We start from the raw sequence: 19,683 nt of genomic DNA, 5'->3' as shown, positions 1-19,683 counted from the left end.
CACCGCCGAATCCTCTTTTACAACGGTTATCACCGCGATTACTACCCTCACCACCAGTGATGCCTCTTTCACAAGTTGCGCAGTCGGCAGACAGCGGCCGTAGCGCCCGGTTATCACATCATTACGGAGAATAAACACCAGTGAGAATGGGACGCCCAAAAGCCGCCGCCACCACCGCCACCGAGACCGTAGCCTAGGCCATTGCCGCTTTGAATCCCACCTCGCCCACTATAGTTCATATCACAAGCTAGCTGCAGCACTGCGAATCCTACGAAATTTAACCAATCAGGTCAATACTCTTGAATTTACGTGAACGCTGCCATATCAAGATGGCGTTTTCCGCACTGAGTTCGATTGGCTTTCATAATTTGGTTCGACATTGAAAGCCAATCAGAAGAGGCTATTGGAAAGATGGCAATTCCCAGGCAAACTGTCCTACGGACTGCACGGACGGTTCCGTAAACGTATTCCTCCGCCAACATCGTAATCAAATAGGGCGGGAGCTGGCTTGCGGGGAATCACCGATGAATGCAGCCGTGGCATGGGATAGCCGTCTGTACGCTTGTGTGGCACTCACGTAGCAACAAAGTAAAAGCGAAGAGACATCGCATTACCGTTGTGCTCCAAGATGCAACCTGCGTTGTGTAGCCGAGCGCGAAGCTTCGAGCAAAACGTCGAGGCAGCGATGCAGCCGTGCAGTGTGTGTTTTGGTGATACTATTGCTTTAGCGCAGTTTGCCGTGTCAAACGCTTTTACTGGAATGAACTTCCGATGTGCTTCCAAATACGACCGTCTGAGTCGACAACTCAGAGGCTCTCTTCGTCTGGGAACTCCCTCCGACTGCGGGCGTGGGAACGTGTGGTGTTGCAATTGTGTTGATCGTTTCCCAGTACGCAAGAACAATCAGATGCTACGAAATAACAAGCACGAATCATTCTAATATGCCCTTACGCTATCCTAATGTAACATGCCCTAACGCTATCCTAATGTTTTAGTTTTTCACGTTTCACCAGAGGACGCCGGGTTGTAAAACGCAGTTACAGGCGAACCTAAGAATATGATATAAAACGTTCTGCCTAACCGTATGCTTAGGCAGAAGAGAAGTGGCGAGTAAAAGAGCAACAGGAAATCAGTCCTGCTTTCGATTTCTAATGTAATTACAAGCGCTATAATAACTTGCGTCAACTGCCAAGTATGTCCCAGTGTAATGTAAGCTGTAAAAATAGTGTCCACTGACCTAAATCTACATAGAAAGGTAAGGCAAATCATCTTGAAGGGTAGGATGCTCTACCACAACTCTAGATAAATGTGCAAGCAAGATTTGACATACTGGAAGACTGATTCTTGTAATTTGTGTTTTTTTCCTCTTTGCAGGCTGAAAGCGTCTGTCATCTGAGGACCAGCATCTGCAACAAGAAATTCCGCCTTAATCCTGTTGTGTATGCTTTCATGACTCTTAAATGTGATGAAACAAGTATGAAGCTGTGCGCCTTAAAGTGGTTCTGGAGTACCTTCCACAAACGCACAGGGTTCTTCACAGCACAGTTCGAGTAATGAACGCCTGCAAAAATTTTGTAAATGGAATGAGTTATTACAGAGCATATATTTGTTTGTAAAATGCACAAGTGAATAATGCACAACTGAATATGAACTGGTGAGGGACGCGATGTGACCAAAACTACTGCGCTCGAAAGAAAACAATTTAGGTATTTTCTGGATATTTTCAGTTCAAGCACCGCCCGCCTACATTTCTTTTTGGCTTAAAAGAAGTCCTACATTGTAGCGGGATCCCACATTCTTCAGCCCATGCACGTTCTTGTGCATGTGTGGCATGACAGCTCGGTTCTCCACCTGTTCTTACCCTGCCTGATCTGTCTATTAATCCCTCACACACAGAAATGACTACCGAATTTGACTACAGCTATTAGCGCACTACAGGTTCTGGTCTTGTTGCGGGTGTCGAGATTTTGACAACAAATTGTTGTGGTGTTCCTTAGAGGCGACATAAAAAGGTGTAGCATACTTTGATTTAAGGGCTAGTTGTCAGTCCATCTTAGTAAATGCATAGTTACAACCAGTCATATTATTAGTTATCAGAATACAAAATATACTGTAGTATAATTAAGTTAGTAATTACAGATGCAGCATAATACATAACGTGTAATACCTATTTAGAAAAGAAGGACTCAATCTTTGCTATAGTACACAAATAATCATACTCCGATCCGGAAAAGAACGTATACTTCTAATGCGGGGTACAGTCTTCGGCATATGACAACAGAAAATGGTTTTTCACAGAAATTTTGATCATTATTAAGATCAACAGGGATTTTATTCCACAGTTTTTCCCCAACATAATGTATAAACATTACGAGTAAGGGGAAGATTGAAAACGTTGAACGTGAAGTTTCTTGTGTGCCATAATGGACTGTTCAATAGGGAACCCCCTCAAGAGAATCCTTCCATCTCCTCTTCACTCTCCCGCCCCTAAGCTGTGGGAGTCGGCACTGACCAGCCCAGCAGCGGAGTGGCGACTTGCCCTGGTGCAGCGAACACTGAAATCAGTGTGGCTCGTGGCCTTCCAGACATGGGATTCTGACCATGATGATGATGATTGCTATTGGTTTCTCCTTTGTAGCAGGATGATGACGTGTCATCTCACCAACAACGACTAATATACATGTTTTATACTGTTGGTTTATTTCTAGTGCTTTTAGGACAGGCACAAAAAACTTATTAGGCACAAAATACTTTTTTTTCCTGTTACAGGTGGTATGACTGGTTACATGGATGACAGAGTGTGGAGTCCTCAGCAATATTCCCTTCTTTGCTTTTCGTCCGCCAGCATTCACCCCCCCCCCGTTCCCCGAACTCAAATAAAATCTTTCACCACCACCGCAAACGTGCGTTAACCCTGTTTCTCCATCACAAAGTAGCGCTTGACCCCTCACATTTTTTATTCCCCTCGACAAGTCTTGCCCCGCACTGCCAACCTCAAACGCTCTACTTTGCACAAGCTGATATTTTCACGTTTATTGTCCCACGTGTCATAACTGGGGGAAATAGCCTAACCCACCACGAGTGTGGAGTCATGGATTGAAACATTTATGTACTTGTTTTATTGCACGTGCTTGAATTGACCGTCCTGCTTGGACAGTGTCCACAGTAATAAAATATCACAGACAAACCACAGTAATAAACAAAAATCACAAAGCACAAAATCACAAAATATCACAGACAAAGCAGGTTATATGTTCACACATTTGAACTGCTTTTCATGACACCAAACACCTCACAGCACTTGCTTCTTAGTTATACATATCCAGTAGCAGCTGTCGACAACAGCAACATGTAATGACAGAAAAAATATGCAGTTGTGATACGCCAAAAGCTGTCACAATAAGCACGATTAAAACCTTTCACGCCAGTGTAACCCATGCATGCAAAATTACACAGTGGAGTAATTGTAGCATGTGAACACAAACACAAAATAAAAATACTTATTGCACTTCAGAAATCTGCAGCCTACTGCTTCAGAAAGGAGCAGGCACATCAACAATTTGCAGGATAATAAAAAGTCATTGTCGTTTGCCTTTTGTCCTTCAAGCACTTTGTTTGCAATAACGAGCGAATGTAGCGAAAAGCCCCCTTCAAAACTGAAGAGACGAGCATAATTCTATCCATGACGACCATTAAGCGGACGGCCGCACTGGTGCTTTGCGTTTCTCCGGCCGTGTGCTAGACGTTGAGCCTGACGTGGTGGCATATAGTTCGAATCATCCTTGGCAGAATCCACTCCCATTCGAATTAATGGGGTTTTTTATACGTAGGCTTCTATGTAGCTTGGCCGGACCAAATTCTGCAGTTCAAATTATCCATAAATTCCAATTATTAAAGTTCAAATTAACGAGCTTTCACTGTACCACTCACAGCAGTAGGAGGGGGTTAATACCGTAAAACGCCAAAAACATATAAACAGCTTTCAATGCCCTATGCACGCACTACAGTTTGCAGCATCACAAATCGCAAATTCCTGAGGAAACGGTAATAACAAATACTGAGTCAAATGCAATGAAGTTGTAAAACACATGACCTTTTAGTTAAAACGGAATGTTATATTGCCTTTAGTGCCCCTTTAACCGTTCCAGCACATGAATATCACAGCCAAAACGAAGCGGATAAGTTTGTATATTTGAAACACTTTTCATAACACCAAGCACCCTACAACGTTTACTGCTTGGTTGTAGGAATCTAGCAGTGACTGCAAGAAGATGGAGCAAGTAAATAACTCAAATCATTAGGCATTCGTAATACGTAAGCTGTTATCACAGGTCGCATAAACACCAGCACAATGTAAAAAAAAATCTTGTTGACGTACAGTAAAAAAGTAAACGTGACTCGACCTGCTGCGTGAAGGAACATATCTGTGATTGATTAATTGTGGGCTTTCACGCGCCAACGCTACACAGGCGATGAGGTGTGTCGAGTAGAGGGCTCCGGATTAATTTTGACCACCTCGGGATCTTAAACGTGCGCGGAAATCTCGAACACATGGGCGTTTTCGCGTTTCGTCTCCATCAGAAGAGCAGCCGCCGCAGCAGGGAATCGAAACATATCTGTGCAGGCTAAACTGCAATCTATGAGAAAACTTAATCTATGAACATAAACTGTGTTTTCTTCTTCAATCACCACAGGTCCAGTGAAAAAAAGAGGAGGGTCCTTTCTTCCTACCTTGTTACGTGAAAAGGTATAAACACATTTGTGGTGAACACATGGAGGGGTGAAATGAGAAAATTCTGGGGCAAACAATGTACTCGAGCAGCACAGGACAGGAGCGGTTGGAAGTGAATGGAAGAGGCTTTCATATTGCAGTGGACCTGAGTAGGCTGCTGGTGATGCTGATGACGATCTCTTCAGCGCACCAACGCCTTTTTCAGTCGCAGCTCAGGGGCTCGCATCCCAGATCACCTTCGCTCATGCTGCTGTCGCCTTCCATGTTGATGACCACGGGCGAAATGTTGTCCACCACATCGTCAATGATGTGCTCCAGCTTCGCCATTTTCTTTTCTTCGTTCTCAGTGTGCTGCACTTAGGCCTTCCACTTAGCTGCAGTGACCTGGTTGATGCCTTTCCAGACAAGGTCCTCCAAGAGCTGCATCTTGAAGGACCTGTTTTCTTGCGGGACAAAACCCTTCATGTCGCTCCAAACAAGCTCAATCGGGTTGAGCTGGCATTGATAGGGCGGTGTGCGCGAAACTTTGTGCCCAGCTGCTTCAACAATGCAGTCGACACGGTACGTGTCGCACCTTGCGGGCACACTCTCTACGAGCTTCATGAGCTCTGCCTTCACCATGCCTTGTGTCCATGCAATGCCCTTTTGTGTCAGCCAATCCTGCATATCTTTTTTTCAGGCTGCTCATGCTCGGCACCTTGTTTTCATTTCATGGAGTGATATGGTGCATTGTCCATGACAATGACACTGTTTGACGGAAGTCGGGTCAGCAACTTTTCCGTTAACCATTTCTCGAAATGTGCCCCGTTCATTTCGTCATGGTAGTCCCCTGTGCCCTTGTTTGCGCGAAACACTTCGCAAGCGCCTTCAACGAAGCCGTTCTCGTTGCCGCAGTGGATGACGATGAGTCTGCCACCCTTGCCGCTCGGGTTTTCCAGGCCTGTTGAGAGTCCACGCCGCTTCGCTTGGTCGTAACTTTCAACGGTCTCGTCGACCCACACTCGGCTAGTCGTGTGGCTGGCGTTCACGCACGTTTCGTCCATATAGAAAATGTTCCTGTTCTGGCTCCTCAGCTCTTGTATTTCGCGCAGGTACTTACAGCGCCACTGCACGATGTGCGTCGCCTCAATGAGGAGTGCGTTACGTGATCGCTTCTTGAACCTGAAGCCAAGCTTCTTCAGCATCCTGTGCATGGTCGCAGGCGCCACAGTTGGCAAGTCGTCCTGATTCCGGAAATATTTCGTGAGTTTTGGCACGCTGGGGAGTTCGTTCCGTTCAAAAAAACTGTGCACGACTCTTCGCAGAACACTCAAGTCAAAATTGCCCATGCGTTTCTTGCGCTGTCCGCCTCTGCCGCCGCTCAAACGCTTTTTGGGGGTCAACGGCTTGCCGGTTTGCTTGCACTCGGCCATCCACTTGTACGATGTGCGCGGACTCACATTGGTCAATTTTGCTGTTCTTTTCACAACAGAGTTCAAGCTCGCACTTATTCCGTCTTCCTTTTGAAGTGCCTCAACAACATTAAGTGCCAGCTGCTTGGCCTGTTTCGGATATAACAGCATCTTCGCACGATTCCGCACGGGCGACCCGACGCACGCCATGTTTGGGAATGACGATGCCAATGACGACGTTGCACTTTCGAGGCGCGTTTGTTTACTTAAAGGTAAAATTGCTTGTTACAATTTTAGCGTTTTATATAAAAGAAGAAAACAAAATTTCATCAATAATCAGGCCATTTGTCAACCATATCTAAAAAGTTTTATGAATGTGGTTTGTGCCTCGTAAAAATTATATTCAACGCAAATTTAGAAGCGACGAGCATCTGACAGTTAAAATGTGGTGTAAAAACACCGCATTGTCTTTTGTATGAATGTGTCTTGTTTTTTTGTCATTTATTCGACGTAAACGTTGGCACTATAACCCGTGGCGTAGTGAGCCGCCACTTCACGCCTCTGCCTTTGGCCTCTGCTGCAGCTACCTTGTGATATGAACTATAGATGCGCGCTTCTGCCGGTTGAAAGCAACTTGCACCGTTGGAATGCCGGCGTGAGCACATAATTCTTCTTTACCTTGAAAGACATTCCGAGCAACACTGTCGCGCCGGCAGCCCTGGTTGACCAGCTGGGGCCTTATTCTCGACTGCACAAATTCACAGTGAACTGTGAATTTGCCGCAAGTTTTTTTCTCGTTGGCTTTCAATTTTGGTCACGCACGTGCTTCTGGTTGACAAAGTGGTTGTGCGTGCTTTCGTCATTTTGGCGTTTCATAACGTTTATGGGCGCCAGTTCTAAAGTTTGCCTTATTTCTCTTTACTAAAACCGCATAATTCTTGGCCGGCAATAAAAAATTCGACTAAATGCAGCGGACATGGCAACGTACGCCTGTCTTTGCTATTCAACAACAATATGGCTTGTATGTCACGCACTCTCTGTGATTGGCTGAGAAGGCGTGACGTAATTTAAACAGCTGGCGGGAACGTTCGCATCACATATTGGCAACTTCAGGCTGCGTAAAAGTGGCGTAATATTACGTAACAGCTTGAAAATGGTGGCTGATAGGGCAAAAAAATTCCCCGACCTTCGACCATGGGCGAAGAAAAATGTTAGGAGGGAGCATGACATCAGGCGGTCCAGCTTCGGCAAGCCAACCTCCTCTGAAGCCGCTTTCTCCTCTCCTCGGGCTCCTCCCACGCAATGCATCATGGAAGATCCACCACTTTCAGGCCCGCGGTAGCATTTAGTGGCTCCGGCTGGCTGCCGGTGAAGGTGGAGCGAGCGCCGTCGCCGAAGGCGCCGTACAAGATTGTTCGCCAGCGTTGCGCTCCAAGCAAACCAAGGCGAGACTTCGATCGCATTCTCACGAAGCACCCTCACGAGTTGCAAGCCGAATTTCACTTCTGAGGTTGGATCGCTCGAACGTGGGGCCGTAAACATTCACAAGCACGAAGCGGCCTACGGCTGCGCGGTGTTTGCCAGGTGTGCTGTGACGATTGCGTTTGGCATTCTGCTAAAAGTTATCGCGCCACCTTCCCGTTATATTATAGCGCTGTAACGAGTGTCGTATCGGCTGAGAGGTGGTGAGACTAGTTTTCGTTTCGCTCGCGCGCATTTGCATACGTTCGCCATTTCGGTGCTCCGGCGTAGTGGCACGTTTTCGTCGCCTTCAGTGCATTGGAAAACGAAAGGTGCAGAACCCTTAGGTTGGATGCGACCATTTTCCGCCTCACGTCGCGAGCAGTACGCCAGCTGTTTGTCCGAGGACCGCTCTATCGGTGCGATACGTATATTGGAAAAAACGAATGCTAGATTACGCTTTGGTGAGTTGTGGACTGTCTCCGCTTTGACCGGTACATTACCTAGAATGGGGCCGTCAGCCAACTCCGAAGCATCGGATAATGCCCGCGCCTAGAATGCTGGCTCCGAGAGGCGAAAACGAAAGCAGACACCGACGTCCTGCCGTGGGTACCAAGCTCGGAGCACGAAGCACTTGAAACCACCCCCGCCGCAGCGACCGCGGCCGGATGTTTATACCAACGAGCGTGTATGGTGCGAGCTTTGGACTCTTGTGTGGTGCGTGTGTGTGAGCTGTTCGTCCAGCAGAGATTCGCCCTACGCCCGAACAGCGCGTCAGACGTTTTCTTTGAGTGCTCCTCTATCTTCGTACTATATATATGTAATCCCAGTTTTCGCAGTTAATTAAACGTTTTTTTTAATTCTCAAAACCCAGCTTCTTCAACTCAATATGAGTCACGACCAAGCTGACATGGCGCAGCCGACAGGATTAGGATTTAGGGCCGTCGAGGAGACGAAATACACTGAAGAACCGCTGCACGACGACGAGAGTGCTCCACGCACACGAGGAGAATTAACCGACTCCACGACGACAGTGACCGGCTGGCTGTTGACTTCGACGGAACGCCACGTTTTGTGTTCAGCGAAGAAGCAGCAGCTAACCTACGAGCTCCGATCACGAAAGCTTCCGTGCTCTGGCCGCAAGGACGACCTCGTAATGCGTCTCCTCGAGGACAATGTACGACGTCGCCAGTTCCCCGAACGGACGACAAATGCGCAAACGACGCTCCAGGCTACCAACGACGACGACAGGCAGACGAAGCTGAAAGCGGAGCTAACCGTCGAAAACGGGAGGCTGAGCGACGAACTTCAGAGACTTCGGAGACAGCTAGGAAGAGGCGGCCACACGGCTCCCACGGCAAAGGAGCCAGCTGCAGGCATCGAACGCCGCAGCACGATCATTGCTGCTACCGAGGTCCCGCAGGCTACGAGAGCGCCAGCTACAAGCAGCACGTACGACGCCACGACTAACGAAACGTCCCACGTTCAACACGACAAAGAATCGGACATCTCTCGCACTCTCGCCATGGTGGCGAAAATGCAAGCCCAGCTCGCCGCACTTCTGCTGAGGCCTCCAGCACCCGCCGCCCCGATCCAGGTTCACTCTACCAGCGGCACGGTCTCTGCGATTCCACAGTACGACGGGAACGTGCAACGCAACCTGCACGACTGGATCGCACAGGTAGAATGGATCTCGGACCTGGCGCACTGGAGTCCGTCACTGACGCTGGCCACTGCAGCTACCCGCCTCAGGGGCCCAGCGCGAGACTGGATCGCATCGTACGGCACACGGTACGTCAGCTGGGAAACTTGGAAGCACGCTCTCATCGCTCGCTTCCTTCGAAGAATGACCATGCAAGATTTCCTCGATCTCCAGTTCAAGCGTCGACTGCGGCCGTCCGAGACGATCGTCGAGTACACGTACTCAAAGAACGCTTTGCTCGACAAGCCTCCATACACGCTTGCCACGGAGGAACGAGTCTCCCTCATTCTCAGCGGAATCGAAGATAACACCTTGGCGAACCCCCTCGCTGCTCAGCCCTGCAGCAGCGTGGTGGATTTGATTGACCGTGCGGCTCTGCTAGACATGAGGCGTCGCCCGAGACAGCCACCTACCGAACACAACGAGGTGGACCGCCTTAACCACAAGCCGCAACAAAATACTCACGGGGACGACGCAGCCGGATCACGAGGTAACGGAAGGGGAGACGTTACCCTCGAGCCTCAGCGCCCTTCACGTAATTACAAACCCCCGAACTGCTACAACTGCAATGAGCCAGGACACCTTTCGAGGCAGTGCAGCCGTCCCAAGACTGCAGCAACTATCCGTGCACAAGGACGCCGAGCGGACGTAGCCAACGAATCAGGTGGACGCAGCGGAACGGGAAGGAAAAACAACTGTTTTCTGAAATCTACGGGAGGAAGCTTGCCCATTGTGACCAGCTTCGTCAACAACCACCCTGTTCGCGTTTGCATAGGTAGTGGTGCCAACGTGTCTATTTTGAGCGAGAGCGCTGTTGGCCCACACATCCGTTCGCACCCGTGGACTACCCCAGACGAGATATAGGTGCTCAATCACACGATCAAGCCGGAACAAGCGGCGGCACTCGACATAGCCGTCGGAACCACACATGTGCGTCTCCCGGACGTAGTGATCACGGCGCTGCCTAGCGCCATGGACATGATTCTAGGATCCGCCTGGCGCCGCGCCGTGAACTTAGAGGTAACGTTTCACCCCACAAACGACGTTACACTCGTACAATTTGGTCCGAGTGCGGGCAACGAAGCCCGCGGCGAACGCCGCTCCGCTGAAGCAGCTTGCGTGGGAGCGTTTTCTAACCGCCTTCCCACCGACGAAAGCACGGCCTGCGACAATGGCTTCGTGAAGCTAACTGCGAAAGATCCGTGTGCTGATGGTGACTTCCAGGAACTCGTGGATGAGGCCGTTGAAAAGATGGCAAGGGACGCCAGCCCGCGCCAACGATAGGAGCTTCGCTCGATTTTGATCCGCCACCACAATGCATTCACGTCCAAGAAAGACGCATTGGGACTGTTCCCACATGTAGAGCACAGTATCGAACTCCGAGACGACATCCCCATTACTTCGAGACCCTATCGGTGTTCGCCCTTAGATCGCCAGCTCATCAGGCACCAAGTGGATGATTACTTGTCCCGCGGCATCATTCAGCAGAGCGAGAGCGAGTACGGCGCTCCCACTATCGTTGTCGACCAGCCGCATCACCCGACAACGCCACGAAGAATGCTACACGACTACCGCAAACTAAACGAGAAGACTGTACACCCTCCGTACACGCTGCCGATAATGGAGGATGTCATTGACGATATCACGAGAGAAAGCTCAAAATACTTCACTGTCATGGACGTGAAGTCAGCGTTTTTGACAGTACTTGTGAAGCCGGAGGACGTCCACAAAACGGCATTCGTGACCTTGAAGGAAAGAACGATTATCTTCGAATGGCGTTCGGCTTCTGTAAGGCTCCGCAGACCATGACAAGAGTCATGCAGCGCACCTTTGATGGCCTGAGAGGGACTTCACCAACCTACATGGATGACGTCGGTCAAGGTGCAGCAACTGTATCGGAGGCTCTGACTCTCCTTGACGAGGCCTTGAGAAGGGTTGTCATCAACGGTCTGAAAATGGACATCAGAAAATGCCAGTTCGTGCGAGACAGAATCGCTTTTCTTGGCTACATCATCTCCTCCGATGGACGAACCCTGGACGACGCGAGGGTCGCTGCCATCGACAAGTTCGAACCGAACCTCAACGGCAAGAAACTGTACTCGTTTTTGGAGTTCTGCAATCATTACCGCAAGTTCATTCCAGAGTTCTCAAAGCTCACACATTCTCTTCGACTACTCGTCGCGAAGGGCGCGCCCTTCGTCTGGTCGAGCGATCATCAGGACGTCTTGACAAGCTGAAGCACATGCTAATTCTGGCTAACTTACGCCCTGACTGCGAGACCCACGTGTACGTTGACGCTTCGCAGACGGGGCTGGGAGCTGTGCTATCTCAAGTGCGAGATGGGAAGAAACGAGTCATCGAGTGCGCGAACAGATCACTGAACAAGCACGACAGGTGTCTCCATTCGAACATGCTAGAATGCATGGCTCTACACTGGGCCGTCACGGAGAAATTCGCGATATATCTTCGAGCAGGCCCACGTTTCAAGGTCCACACGGACAATTTCTGCCTTTCATACCTAGTGCAAAAGGGAGTGACCAATCGCCGGTTCGCAAGGTCGACTCTCGACCTAGCGGAGTACACTTTTGACGTCAAGCCACGACCAAGCGGGTCCAACATGGCAGCAATAACCCAAGTTAAAAACATATAAGGGAAACTCAGCGAGAAAACCGTAAACGTCAAGCAACTGCGGAGGCACAGAGAACGACGAGCTTCGCCGCTACGACATTCCGAAAAAAAAACACAATAAAAACAACGTGAGTCTACTCTCGCTACCAGACCACTGCTCGGTGGTTGTCACTGCGCCCTCAAGCCTACTTTTTTTTCTTACTTTTTTTTGTCTCTCCCATGATGGCAGCTTTGTTGTAGCGTATGTGCGTTCGTGGTTTTTCAGCAGCGGCGGGTTAACCAACGGATCGCCAGTGATCCGACACGGTGAGTGTGGTGAGTACATACGACCATTTTGTTACGATGCAATGCTTTTAATACCTCTACGCTTCCTTCTTTGCTGTCCGCCCTGAGACTGTTGTCGCGAGGTTTCACACTCGATCCGCGAGGGCAAATAAACGACGATCATTGTAAATTTACCGCAACATCTAATGACTGTTGTAATCCGTTGACACTAGCTGTTAATAGCGTCAGTCTTTGGTGTTTCGCAGACAAGCTGGTTGCTCAACCTGAATGCAAACGAATGAAAACGCAGCACACATTAGGTAGTAGGGAGCCAGCGACGCGGATGAGACAACTGGCTGCCTTGGCATTTAATTACAGCAAAATGTTTGCACCAAGAAAATTGATGAGCTGTAGCAATCGCCATTCATCACGTTAAAACCACATTGTCGCTATCTGTGTTCCTTAACTGAACGGTACAAACGTTGCTTTGTACATGGTTCGAGACGCTTTTTCGTCTCACGTTCTGTCGCAGCTTTTTTCAGTCTCTCGCATGGCATGTCGTCGCGGCATTAGTTTAGTATGCACTCGTACGGCTAAAGTCAAGTCTAGGGATTGTCACGCGATGAAAGACTTCGCAACCCCTTTGGCTCTTACTCGGAAATACCCAGCACACAACAAAACAGAGTACAGTGCACGTGCCACACACTTGTCTATAACAGCGAGTTCATCTTCAATGAACTACCTCTGAAAACGGCGGAAACAAGCTTTTACAAAAACTGTGAGGCCAAAAGTGGTGGGTACGATTTAAGAACGCCATGCCATAGTGGTTTTCTTTATATCCTTTTCGGGCGAGGTAGGATGATGTTAGAAGTATGACAGTTGTGTTATAGATAAGTGTGTTGCGCTCTGTACATACTAAATCACCTGTGTTTAAGGAGCTAGAACGTTTACAGACAAAACAAAGCAGGGACAAAGACGGAAAGGAAAATTGTTCAAGCTGCCTATCATTTTTGACAAGTGACTTTAAAGTACCCGCAACGTTTTTGAACGTACAAGGGCAGTCTGACCAAAACTGAGAACCCTACATGATTTAGTAACGTGACGGGTTGGCCTAGTTGATATTCCAGTGCTTGAACAGTGGAGGGCAATAAAATGGACAGTGACTGTGAAAGGACACAACTCAAGTGCACTGCTACAACTGCAGTTTGTTACACAGACACTCTTTTTAAAACTAAGCTAAGAACAAATAAAACTACAGAAAAAAAGAACAAATAAAAGGGTAATCACGTGTGATTAATTCTACACGCTCAGACACCCGTCAACCCATGCGCCATCTACAAAATTGAATTTCAATTCAATTTCTCTGCCTGATGGTGCAAGTGATACATGCCGATACACCTGTCTTATGCACTCGTGACTATTTGCTGCTTCTACTTTTTATTTTTTAATTGTTAAAGTTTTCTAATCGGCATAAAAACCATTAAAACTACCTCCCTACTGTGGCGATCCCTCGATCGACTGCGGCGGGTGGAGCTGAGATTGGGTAAACCATTCAGGCATCATTGCAATGTACCGGCGACCCACTGCAGAGGCTCAGTGGCTATGGTGTTGTGCTGCTGAGCCCAAGGACGCGGGTTCGATTCCCGGCCATGGCGGCTGCTATTCTGATGGAGGCGGAAAGCAAAAACGCCCGTGTGGTCGAGATTTGGTGCACGCTAAAGATCCCCAGGTGGTCAAAATTAATCCTGAGCCCTCCACTACAGTGTGCCTTTAGCTAAGTTGTAGCTTTGGCACAAACCCCACAAACAATTGTTCAAGCATTGTACCAGGTGAAGAACCAAAATAACGTAAAAAAGTAAAAAAGTTTGCATTGTTTTCCTTTTATGCAAATAAATGGAACATGCTGCTGGTGATAACAGAAATTTCAGGGTTCAGTTTTTTAGTATGAAGGCCCCTGGTACTAGTGCTCCCTTTAGTACGTGTGATCAAATGCTGTGTGCTGGCCACCAGACCCACCCGCAGCTTGGAGAACATCTTGTACAGCCTTCTGCTCAGTTATTGTTGGCTTGGCCATTTTTCCGGGTGCAGCATGATTAGGCTTCCGTTTAGTAGAAACAAATCTGAGCTTTTTTTGTTGCTTGGAGTATTCGCCACCGGATGCTGGTATACACTTCCAGCTACGCTGAGCTTATCAAGAATTTGTCCTATCGCTGGCTCCAGCCACGTTGCAACTTTGTCTTCAAGGTCTGGGTTCTGGAGGTACTGAGAAATGGCCTGCATCACTGATTCAAATTCAAATTCAAATTTATTCAAAAAGTACAAGAGTGTATTAACATTGGGGGAATTTACAGGAGGAGGTCCCAAGGTTTCCGAACCGCAGGCGGGACCTCCTATGCAAGATGTTTTGGAGATAACAAGCTGTGAGCACAATTCAACCACTACGTATTGCATACGTTATACAAAACTTATAAAACATCGTGTAAGAATGGGATATTAAAGAAAATATAACACATTGTGGAAAGTCCTGCAGAATAATTAGGGGACAAAGAAATATAGCCGTGAATTGCTGGTCAGTGCATCAGTAATGTATCCCTGTCAAGCATGACAACCAGCTTGTCTTAAACGTAAAGGACTTTGGCCAAATGACTCAAGCCTTTATGTGGCGAAGGCATTTTATCAATTTTGCTTCGGTGAACAAAGTTTGGAATGCTGAGAGTTGAAGCCAGTTTGGTTATCGATGTGGAAGAGAAGGTATGCTCTAGGCGAATTGCAGAAATTGTGGTGGGACAGCACTGAAAAACCAGAGACTAGAGGAAACCTAAATAAGGCTCGTAGATGAGATTTGTAAGGGATGTACCAGCACGATAATCCTTCACAATCAAAGCGACAAATTCCCAATCTGTGAGGGAGTGCGACAGGGTGATACCATCTCGCCAAAACTGTTCACAGCGTGCGTGTCTAGAGGGGGTATTCAGGAAGCTTGCCTGGGAAAACATAAGATTAAGGGTAAACATGAAATACTTGAGCCAATTGAGCTTTGCAGACTACATAGTCTTGTTAAGCGAGTCTGCAGAACACCTGCGAAAAATGCTTGAGGAATGTCGATTTAGTTGTACATATCAGTAAATTTGAAGAAATCATAAGCACGCTAAATGTGCCCTTTTGAGCATAGGTGATGAACTGCTAGAACAAGTAGAATAATATTAATACTAGCAGCAGTTGTGAGTGCTGATCTCAACCACGAGAAAAAAAACACTGGAGAACGGGTATGGGCTGGAGTGCAATCTGCAAGTACCCCAAATGATGAAACATATGCAACCTGCATCACTAAAGAGAATACCATACAACCAATCCATGCAGCAGGTCGTGGCAAATCGAGCGGAAATTTGGTGTTTGCTAAACAACTGGAAATGAAACTTAAGTCAGCCCAATGGGTCATGGAACAAACTTGAGTAGGTGATATCGTAGTTCAAATTTAAAAAATGAACTTCGACAGATCATGTAGCATTATCTGACAGCAGGTGAATCACCAGAGCAACACAGCGGCTACTGAGAGATGGGTTTAGAAAAATCAAAGGCCAATAACTCTATGGAGGGATGAAAATGGGGGCAAAGAGTGGACTCTGGCAGTGCAAGACAGGATCAGGTGGAGGTAAGTGGGAGAGCCCTTCATTCTATAGCACATTTGTTCTTAGTCAGATGTGCATATTTTCTAAATTTTTTTTCCCCTGTCGCTTGACATCAAATATACGTTGCTTTTACTGCATATGCTGGAACTGCATAGCCTGGAGCGAGCCCGCATCAATATCATTGCTGTACTCAGGAACAAGTTAAAAACGGCAAAAGCTCATGTACGATATCACTCCATTAGGGCTGCGGGTCCAGATGTCACCTGGCACGGGCATTTTGAAAGGAGATTGCTATGAATGCGTGATATTGTCTGCCTTTTGTGGTCTAGTTTGTCGTCACTGCAGTAGTTTATGAGCATTTAGGTCCGAAAAATTGGCCGCGTATCTGCTCCTTTCGTAGCAAATGTCGTCAAAAGACGATAGTCTTTGTAGACATTTGCGAAGAAAATGTCCCCCCTTTGCTTTCTTCCTCACCTCTCATGCTGTTCCTGCACCCTCGCGCTCTTCCCAACGTAAACACACTAAAGGTGTGCTCAAGGCGATTTGAATTTACCGCGTTCCACTGCTGCAGGTCGGGTTCCTCGAGGCCAGCGCTGCAGTAAGGCGGAGACACGCGTGAATGGAGGCGGCCGACTACAAGGTTTATAGAACCGCGTGGCCGTGCTCCACGTGCGTTCCAAGCAGAACGTAGAACCTAGCTAGTGAAACTTTTCGTTGCTGTTGCCGCGTGATTTTAAAGACGATAGTCTTTCTTGGGCTACTTAAACCCAGAAATTTTGGTCTGTCTGTATGTCTGTCTGTCTGTCTGTCTGTCCGTCTGTCTGTCTGTGACTCGATTCAGCCACCCAGCCAAAGTAAAACAATGCATGCGCAATAGTCTTAAATAGTCCAAGCTAAATCTACCCGTCTAAGTCCGGTGTAATGTTCATACTTGTCAACATTGGTGAAGAAGGACAAGACACTACGCAAATATAAGACAACAAATTAATACAGAAGTGATATTTGCAGTGTTCCTTTATAAAAATCATACGTGCTTGACTTCTGCGAAATGAAATACTTAAAGGGGCCCTGAAAGGCATTTTGAGCACACTAAATGAACTAGCGCAATCGCTAGATTGGGTCGCCAACGTCACCTGTGCCAAGTATTACTCTTTTACGCGCAGCGGAAAGCTCACACTTTTGTTGCAAAGTTTGTCGCTTTTTTCTCACCCTTTCCTTCGTGTTTTTGGACGCCGCCATCTTCACATGTCTACATCATCGATTCCCAGATGTTCGTCATGAGCTAGACATCCTGCTATTGGGCGGCTTTTTCACGCACTTCCGGCAAAAAGATGAGTCGTCTGCTCAGCGTCGGCTCGCCGGCTGATCTGCCAGCGGAGTGCCGGAGTGCTTTGACATTTTACGACAAACGAAACAAGAGTAAACAAACGCTTAACCGTTTGTATTGAATGCAACACGGCCATAACACGACGTGGATTTTATCTTACGTGAGTACGTACCATAAAGAAAGTCCCGTGACACTTCTTTGGTGCAATCGCAGAGAACGCCCTGAGCCGAATGCCCGGGTTTGACGCGTACATTTTATTCAACTTCAAAACAATCCAGAGATGCGTTTCGAACGAACGCAACGTTACAACATGCGTTGCAAGTCTGAACCGCGATTGACAGACGATGAGTTGCCTCCTCCTGCCCGTCGTAAATTCGGCACTCACCTCACACCCGGTTTGCGTGGACGAGCAGCAAGTCACAACTCTGGCGCGCAAGCGAGAAGGCTTTTAGCCAGGCACACTGCACATACCCCATGCGAGGTTGAGTGGTACGTCGTTCGAGAAAGATAATCCAGACCATGGGAAGCACTATCCACCCGCAGAAGTACCATGTCGCATTTCATCGCGAAACGAACGCGTCCACAACACACAGGAGGCGATGCACACACACACACACAGCTTCGGTCGCTGCATTGGCTTAGCTGCAAGCTTCGTTCGGACAATCAGCGATGCTACGACGATACAGAGCTGCGTGAGGACGACGTGCTAACCACTTCACGTATTTAAAAACACAGGGGCAAAGAACTAGGTTCATCGGAAGCAAAAAATCTTTCCTCCATTATAGTGCCTGAAATATACTGGCTAGTGTGCCGAGGGCGGGCTCCAGGCGGGCGCCGGGAGCGATGTACGCGGCCGTCTGCCGCTTGGGGCGCTGCCGTGCGGGAGTGTGCGCGTTCATCCGGCCCGAGCAGATCGCGCGGTTACCTCCGAGCTGCGTAGCAGACGGCAGCGGCAGAACTTTCCATTCCCGCTTGCGACGAAAGCGAGCGAAAGCGACGGGAATTCTGTCGCGCAACCAAAATTTGTCCCGACCATTCGTCAAAAACGATCGTCGCGCGACAAAGCGACGGAATTCCTGCCGCTCTCACTCTCTTTCGTCGCAAGTGCGAACGGGCCTTTATGCGCAATCTCCGCCCCACATAAAACAAGCTCTTGCTTGTCGCCTGAGCATACGGTTGATATCTGACTACGTTACGCTGTGCTTGCCAGTGTATTTAAACGATGTCACCAGGTTTGAAACGTACGCGCTCGGCGTGCAGCTTTGTAAACGCAAGCGGTTTCACATACGCACGCTATTTTGCTGCTAATAGAGTTTTAGTACAGCGTTTGTGGCCTTTGCATACGCTAAACGCTAAATTTTTGCGTCCCGGTACGTGACACCGCGATGGAAGTTTTAGTAGAGCGTCTCATCAGTTTGGCGTAGCGACACACTAATGCATACGGCGCCATCTGTCAAATGTTTTCCGAAATGTCTCGCCGGCTGATCTGCTAGCGGAGTGCCGGAGTGTTTGGACATTTTACGACTATCCAAACAAGTGCAAACAAACGCTTTCCCGTCAGTGTTGAATGCAACACATGGGTGCAGCTTGTCAGAACACGGGTTCTCGCTGATCGAGTGCAGCGTTAGTTTGCTCTTCGCCTTCACGTTCATCGCCGCTGATAAAGCGATCCGATCCGGCGCGTTTTGTGCACGGGTTCTGTGTCGGTTGAAAATGTCTTTTTTCACATGCCGCCGGTAGTAGGAATTACAACCACCGCAAAATAACACCCGGCACCAGCGGGGCCACATCTAAGACCGCGCTTTTTGGATAAACAGTGCGCGGTGCACCAAAGGGAACGAGCGCACGATTCTCCCCACGCGGCTGCGAGTTCGCCGCCAATACCAACTACAGCTACGTACACCGCGAAAGGGCGAGGCCAGGCCGCACACATGCGGCCAGGTCATTCGTTCGCTTTTCCAGCCTGTGTCCATGGTGTCTACAGAGATGAAAAAGCCGAAAGAGCTGGCCCGTAGCAGACGGCAGTCTGTGGGAGCGCAATAGCGGAAGTACGTCACCGCTGAGGAGCGGAGCATCATGGGAGGGAAGGCCAACAGCGAAGAAACAGTTGAAAGGAGGAGGAAATACGGCGCGACGATAATTCGCGGTTTTTGATTTACGATTTCTCAGCTAATACTCATCGCTTTAACAAAATTCTTGCAGGAGGAGATTGCTAATACATTGCTTTATTTGGTTACATGTACATCCGTGCATCGGCGGAAGGCATTTCAGGACCCCTTTAATCAACTGCAGAAAAAAAATTCACTCCGCCGTCGCCTGCTGTCGCCCGCGCCACTATAGCTTCTGGCGCCATGTAAATAAATCAACCGGCAACAGTTACAAGAGGTTCGACTGGATAGGTTCAACGTTCTGCTTGCAACGGACGTGGAGTAGGGAATCGCGGTTCTATAAACGTTGAAGTAGGGCGCCTCGTTTCGCGCGCGTCTTCGCCGTCGGCAGCGTTGCTGCCGACGGCGAAGACGCGCGGGAAATTTAAAATGGAACGCGGG

General features: G+C 48.4%; 1 protein-coding gene across 1 annotated transcript; it reads right to left on the bottom strand.

Annotated features, from left to right (window-relative positions):
• Positions 1-5,436: 5,436 nt before the first annotated feature.
• Positions 5,437-5,925, bottom strand: LOC144143312 (uncharacterized). Its single transcript, XM_077675082.1, has one exon. It carries the CDS (start codon positions 5,923-5,925, stop codon positions 5,437-5,439), a length of 489 nt encoding a protein of 162 aa, XP_077531208.1.
• Between the last annotated feature and the right edge of the window lie 13,758 nt (positions 5,926-19,683).

The sequence above is a fragment of the Haemaphysalis longicornis genome, unplaced genomic scaffold (assembly GCF_048455015.1).
Source record: "Haemaphysalis longicornis isolate Haplotype H1 unplaced genomic scaffold, Haemaphysalis longicornis Haplotype H1 scaffold_6, whole genome shotgun sequence".
Lineage (NCBI taxonomy): Eukaryota > Metazoa > Arthropoda > Arachnida > Ixodida > Ixodidae > Haemaphysalis > Haemaphysalis longicornis.
The sequence above is the reverse complement of the archived record's forward strand: the minus strand, read 5'-3'. Positions and strand labels throughout refer to the sequence as shown.

Excerpts from the sequence above, each read along its gene's own strand:
- LOC144143312 (XM_077675082.1), bottom strand. The coding sequence starts at position 5,925 with ATGCACAGGATGCTGAAGAAGCTTGGCTTCAGGTTCAAGAAGCGATCA.